We start from the raw sequence: 7021 nt of genomic DNA, 5'->3' as shown, positions 1-7021 counted from the left end.
TAATAAGCATATCCAAAGGACTTCTTAAGGTCATATAAATTCACTTAAAACACCTTTAAAACATGATGTACAAGTCTTTTAAGCATCATAAAACTTCACTTTCCACTTATACCCTTACTTCACTCAAGCCTTTTAAGTACAATAAAACACTTCACACGGATCACAATCTCTACCGTTCATTTTGATACATGGATTATGATCTGGACCATTCATCATTTTGAAAACCTTGTGCATTGTGAAAGATAATCAGAGGGAGAGAGAAAACACAAATCAAAGATGGATCTGTACTCACTGCACCTTTCCTTTTCGTTCTCTTTCTCTCAAAGGTTTAGATTTTAGATCTGGATCTTGATCTATTCACCATAAGCTATTGTTCCTGAGGATCTGGACACCTTCCCTAAGATGTTGAAGATGGATCCCTAGCCGTCGCATCTGGTGAAGACGGTGGTGGTTATTTTTTTTTTTTTTTGATCTATTTTAAAGATTTGTTGATTTGAACAGGTTTTCACCACAGATCTTCTTTGGGTTTTTTTGTACAGGTTTTCCCTAAGATGGTTGAAGATGGAGTCCCAAGCCCTAACAATGTCACAATCGGAGCTCATTGATCATGCCGATATGGACTTTTTATTGGTATTAATCTTTATGGGTATTATTTAAGGTGTTTTTGTTTTGATTTATTAGGTGATTTCAACTATCTGTGATCTTATGCTTCAATTTCTCTTTTGTTGGTTTATCATTGTGTTCCAAAGCCTCCTCAAGCTGCTGGAGTTGTCAGACATATGAGCGATATTCCTCGGTAAGTTATTTAATTTTGGAGTAGTCAGACATATGAGCGATATTCCTCGGATTTTTATGGGTTTAGGAGACTTCGTGCTTCAGATTTAGATTTTCATTATGTGCTTTAATTACAGTTCGATTTACATTGTGTTGGTTAAAATCTTCATCCACCATCACCTCTTAGATTTATGAATTTATTTCTCATATTTTGATTAGAGATTTGTAGGATGGTTTTTCTGTCAAGAAATTTCAATGTTCTTTTGGAGCATTCTGAGAGCGTATATTTTTCTCTTTACTTTAATTTAAGGTGAAACATATATTTGATACATTTAAATCTTTCAGCAAATAAAGACTTTCATACAAATAAGAATTAATCTCAAAGTGGTTGATGATTCTCGGGTGTTTTGGGTATTTGACTAATCATCTTTGTGTAACATGCATGTCTTCTATTTTATGAATCAGTGATGGGCATTTGGATCATTCAAGATCTAAATATTTAAATGTTTTCATCTATATTACTTTATTTAACTTATATTTATATATGTTTTTTTATTGTTTTTCACATGATGATTGATGTGGATGCACAAGTTTACATGTATTTTCGAGGCAGCGGGAAAACTGCAGTGGTAACTTTCGAGTTGTTTTGGAAGAGTATTGAATGATGCATTTGTTATTTTAGGGTCACTGGATAGCGACGCTTGAATCTACGGATTTTTTTACGACATAACAGGCTTGATATTTACATGTGAAGTCAGGCAAAATGATCAAATGTGTAAAGAAGAAAGTGCCACTCCTGAGACTAACCCTGTCAACATAGAAGTTATCGGAGGCTTAACATCGTACACTGCTGGTTCTCCTGCTTCTAAGCTTGCTGTCATTTTGATTTCTGATATATATGGTACTTTCTTAACTATATATCCTCTACTTTTATATGATCTTGCAATATTTGTTAGAACATAATACCATTTAGAGTTACAAAAACCAATTGGAACCAGACGTAGAGAAAATTATAAATTTTTTAACTGATTAACTCGATTCGGGTTGATTTGAATAAACCTATGTGTTATATATATAAAATTTATACACGAATATAATTATGCACTTTGACCTTCCGAAGTGAGGCAAGAGATCTATGGTCCATTGGAGCAGATCTGGTAGAAGATGAATGGTAGTCAGGGCGGGGAGGGGTTGGTTTGGTTTGTTTTTTTTGTTTTTATTTTTTAAGAGTGGGTCCCACAGTTTTAGTTTATTTACAATTTGATTCAGCTTTTAGTTTATAAAGTATTAAGGGTAAAAATGTTATTATACATGAGTTTGAATTGTCTCCTCCTCTTCTACTGTAAATTGAATATGTTACCCGTAAATTAAAGACGAGACTAAAAGTGTAATAAACGGAACTTAGGCACCATATTGGCAAATCCGAAATCTGACCATACTACATGTAATTAACTCTTTTTATTGTTTAACTAGGAAGTGAACCTGTGTGTTGCGGTGGGGGTTGTATAATTTATAATGCTTGGTTTCGAAGGCAAATCACGTAGAAACATTCGCTAGACCTGAACTCGGGCTGACTAAGTAAAGAGAGAACACTCTAACCATCCAGGCCGGGCACATTTTGATATTCATTCGAATGTAACTCTATATAAAGTTATTCGAAAAGCTGTTAAAGACAAAAGGAAAAAACAAACAAACAAATAGCCTATCACGTGATCAGCTAAACTTAGTACTATTCGACGCACTTTATAGCGTCTTTTTTTAAGAGTGAAGTACACGGATGGTTCCTGTGCTTTGCTAAAATTATTCATCTTTGCTAAAAGTTGGACTGGCTTTGGATTTGGGTCAACTATGGCGTATTCGATGCACTTTATAGCGTCTTTTTTTAAATGTGAAGTACACGGATGGTCCCTGTGCTTTGCTAAAATTATTAATCTTTGCAAAAAGTTGGACTGGCTTTGGATTTTGGTCAAATATGGCGCATTCGACGCACTTTATAACGTCTTTTTTTAAGAGTGAAGTACACGGATGGTCCCTGTGCTTTGCTAAATTTATTAATCTTTGCAAAAAGTTGGACTGGCTTTGGATTTTGGTCAAATATGGCGCATTTGACGCGCTTTATAGCGGCTTTTTTTAAGAGTGAAGTACACGGATGGTCCCTGTGCTTTGCTAAAATTGTGAAATTTGTGTTCATGAATGTCCGTTTGCGTTCGGTGCCCAAAATTAACAAACGAACACGAACACATCCATATCCTTGATGAACGAACTCGAATAGAAAATATTGTCCGGTAAGTGTTCATGAAGCGTTCGTGAATACGTATACTTCCTTAACAAACGACAGCCCTACTTATGTTTGGTATACAGCATGACACAAACAGTCATTTACAAGTAAATGGGTCGGGTGGATTGAGTAACGGGTCAAATGGGGAACTTTTAGTATAGCCAAATCGAGTCGGTCCCAACAACACATTTGGCTACTGTAAAACCTATATTCTTAAACAAAAATTATCGTCATTTTAATATAAAACGACTTAGGAGGTTTTAAACATTTGAAACACTATTGTCTATACGTTTGATATGAAATATGACACAAAACGAGTCATGTGTAAGTAAATGAGTTGAAACTGGTAAATAATCACGGTTATTTTGGTTTTTGCAGGACGTACAGTGGGACTAAAGAATTGGGTGAGGATAACTTTTGCCGCAGAACCATCTTCACTTGAAGAAGCACTTGAAAGAGTAAAGTCCTTTTCCTATAGGCATTCTTATAAACAAAATGGTTCAGTTGATCCATGATTGAAGAAGTAGGCACTTTACCCACATGTAAAAGTTACCTGATTAACAACTTAACAACTGAATATGTTATCGTTTTTTTAATATTTGACAACCGGAAGACAACCATGCCGTCTTGAAGCCTTTCTGTCGTTACGCCAGGAGATTCAAATGAACCAATTGAAGAAAGGATTATAAGAATGTGGACATCACAGATATAGAACAACGATTGTTGCTATCTTTTTGTAGACTTGGCTGTAAGTTGTATAGGTTTGAAAGAAAAGAAACACTTTTGGGTTTTTTTTTTTTTTTTTTTTTTAAAATCAGTAATACAACCTACATACATACATTTAACGTTCACTAATGGAACAGGGTATGTGCAGATCCTTCAGCAACGTTCTGGTTTCATAGACATTGACAATATCAATCCAGATGCTTGGCCTGCACTCATAGCAGATTTATCAATAGGCGAAAATGGAATCGTAAGCCTTGCATTTGGTGAGTATAAGTTATGATCGGGTCCATTTGGTTGTGTTTTGTCGCAAACGGTTGTGTTTTATCGCAAATGAGAGGTGGTAGAGATGACCAAGAACAAAAGCAGACACATGATCTTCTAAGCATATGAAAACAAGAGTGTTTGACCTGAAAGTTGTATGAATTGGGGGGTTAGTTTTAAGTTTCTTTTTTACTTTTTAATGTTGAAGTATCTAACAATTAAGGTTGTTTTGGTATGTAATATGTGCATGGTATGATTGGTTTTTTTTGGGAGATTTAAGGTTATTGTAACTCTTCTCTTTATGTTTTTCTTTCTATGAAAGTATGGAAACATGTAAATGGCATGGTGGAACAACTCATGGTAAAATGGTATACATGGTGTTTTTCAATTTATTTAATTTGTTATTTTTAACAATTCATATTTATTTTACCTTTTCGAGAATTAATAGGCTTCCTCTGTCTCAAGCTGTTTAAACTGAGAGAATTAAAAAAAATGGTGATTTGGTAATAGTTTAATAGTGTCATGTTGGCTTTTGGTGTGCTTTGCATTGTTATATTTTTTAGGCTCCTAATTAATGGAGAGTAGAGCTTGATTTGTTACCAAAAACAATTTGTTTGAAAAAAAAGGCCCCGGTGGTGGAAAAAGGGCATTGCGGGGTGTTTTTTTTTTTGGGAAAAACGCCCAAAAAACCCCACTACGGGTGGTCTTATCAAAGTCTTCGCAACAAAGTTTTTATATCGTATACGGTTTCATAGGTATTTATTTATTCTATTGTTTTCCTTATACTTGTTGCTCTTGTTTGAGAACCTGATTTTCTCAAGCTCTAGCTACGAGGATTATTTTACCTATATTACTTATCTTGCAAATTTAACATGTGATAAAAGTTGTGCTAATAAAGTTAAAATTCATTTATTACTTGATCTCATTAATATTATCTATATCTATACTATATTATAAAGCATATTGCAAGGACAACTTAAGGTAATTTGCCACTTTACTTAAAACACCTTTAAAGCATGATGTACAACTCTCTAAAGCACAATACCCTTTATACCTTTCCAACAATACCCTTTATACCCTTAATCTCTTGGGTGAGATTTCTGGCTTTCAAACAATACCATCAATTCTTCGGCGGTATTTTAAATTTCAAAGGCCCTGAACATTTTTAGAAAACGTCAAGCTTCCCCACTGCCGAAGGGCTCATTGTAACTAATGATACGATTCATCATTCAAAACCGTTTATGTACCTACATCTTTAAAACCCTTCATAACATAACTACAATCACACAATTTTCTTTGTTTTCTCATGAAGCCGGTAACTGGCCGTCGCACAATAACCACCAAACGCCATCGCGAAACCACCAATAGCCACAGACTGTTGATTCTTCGCCAATAAAGAAGGCGGCAACCGACCCTCATGTTCTGCTACACTGCCACCATCATCGTTGCATGCCACATCGAAAACTACATCCCCGTACATAGCCCTAAACTCACCAACTTAAGAGATATGTTTCCCGCCGCATCGCGCGGGTAAACAACTAGTATTAAAGATAGTGATCGATGCGCGGTCTCACTCACCAAATTAACTCCTTTGCAGACTTAAAAACAAACCCAGTAATGCACTGCTGGTAATTCTAGTGTTCTCGACATGATTAGTGATATTTGATTACCTTGTCGATAAATTTGATCTTACTTTATTAATCGAGATAGGTGATGCGGAAGTGCGGACTCGGTTGGCTAAAAATAAGATATTATATACTTGGGCTTTGAACTGGTTATGTTGGACTCATCATACAAACCAATTTCATGTTTATTATTATTATTTAGTGTGGGCCTTTATTTGGGTTATGGCATTGGTAGGTACAGTTATTATTGTATACATGTGGGTTTTAATCAGACCATTAAAGATCCAATCTCCTAATATTCGTACGGTAACTTTATCTCAATTCTTTTGAGTGAAATTGATTAATTAAAGAACATTTTTATTTTGACCGGCAAATTTTTTACCCCTGTCGTGTGCGGGACTTGCACCCAAACCTCCCTTTCCTAAGGTGTTTAAACGTTTTACCTTTGCCAATGGACAGATAAGATTGGATAGGAAGTTTTGAGAATAACCACCGAAGAAAACTGTCGCATGATAATAGGCGATGACACAGAATTTTTCGAACTTCTTCTGGTACATCGTTCCTCACCAAAATTTGTTACAAATCTGATTCTTGATAAAGCAAAGTTTAATCCGTTCAAACTTTTGATCATACCATCAAATAGTTTGTGCTGATTGTGATCACACGACTCTTTGTTTAATCCAAGTAGCATTCGAATTGTTGTCTTATTTTCTTGTTCCGGTTCTTCAAATTCACCAACATGGACTCAGTCACAGGTCCAGCACACAAACAACTGAACCTCTTTAGCAATTCTTGGAGAAAATAAGACAACTCTCGCATCTCTGCTTCAAAAACAACAAATGGAACTCAATGTAAGTACAATTTTATTGTTTACAGCCTTAGAAAATAAAATTCTACTACCCAGTTTCATGAAATCATACAGGTCCAAATAAATTAATAAAGTAATCACAATTCCTTTTGTTTTCAATAAAACTTAATTACATTTTTCTACAAATATGATTATCCTCTGTCAATAACATTTAGTTTACCTTGGTAGTTCTTTTATAGTTTTGAATATAACTTAAGTTTTTGAACTGCCATGAAAAGTTAGAAAAAAGTGATTTTTTTTTATAATAGTTTTGTTAATTTACTATTTGATTATGATCCTTTATATGTGATTGAGATTTTGAGCTTTGGGTATGCTATCTGTTTTAGTATTGATGATAGTTCGACAGTGAGTTAAGCTCCGGCAAGCAAGCCAACAATGGCGGCGTGGACAAGAAAAACCGCTCCGACAACCCTTCAGTTTTCCGGTGAAATTTTGGTCAACTTCTGGTAACATCATCTTTACTTGCATTAGTTGCATGATTCTTTTTCG

General features: G+C 34.9%; 1 protein-coding gene across 13 annotated transcripts; it reads left to right on the top strand.

The window, feature by feature from the left end:
* The first annotated feature begins 237 nt into the window (after positions 1 to 237).
* LOC110890446 lies at positions 238 to 4331 on the top strand. Of its 13 annotated transcripts, none has more exons than XR_004889802.1 (7): positions 240 to 447; positions 540 to 630; positions 750 to 796; positions 1457 to 1675; positions 3431 to 3510; positions 3706 to 3800; positions 3916 to 4331. XR_004889802.1 is itself a non-coding variant. In XM_035988441.1 (5 exons), exons 3-5 carry the CDS (start codon positions 1546 to 1548, stop codon positions 4056 to 4058), a joined length of 342 nt encoding a protein of 113 aa, XP_035844334.1. In that variant the 5' UTR covers positions 243 to 447; positions 682 to 796; positions 1366 to 1545; the 3' UTR covers positions 4059 to 4331. The 13 variants fall into 13 exon arrangements, 2 of the variants coding, with proteins under 2 accessions (XP_035844334.1, XP_035844335.1); XR_004889801.1 differs by having other exon boundaries at positions 241 to 447; positions 3431 to 3575; positions 3666 to 3800; positions 3927 to 4331; XR_004889798.1 differs by having other exon boundaries at positions 242 to 447; positions 3666 to 3800.
* The last annotated feature ends 2690 nt before the right edge of the window (positions 4332 to 7021 follow it).

The sequence above is a fragment of the Helianthus annuus genome, chromosome 3, assembly GCF_002127325.2.
Source record: "Helianthus annuus cultivar XRQ/B chromosome 3, HanXRQr2.0-SUNRISE, whole genome shotgun sequence".
Taxonomy (NCBI): Eukaryota; Viridiplantae; Streptophyta; class Magnoliopsida; order Asterales; family Asteraceae; genus Helianthus; species Helianthus annuus.
This window is presented reverse-complemented; position numbering and strand designations above follow the sequence as displayed.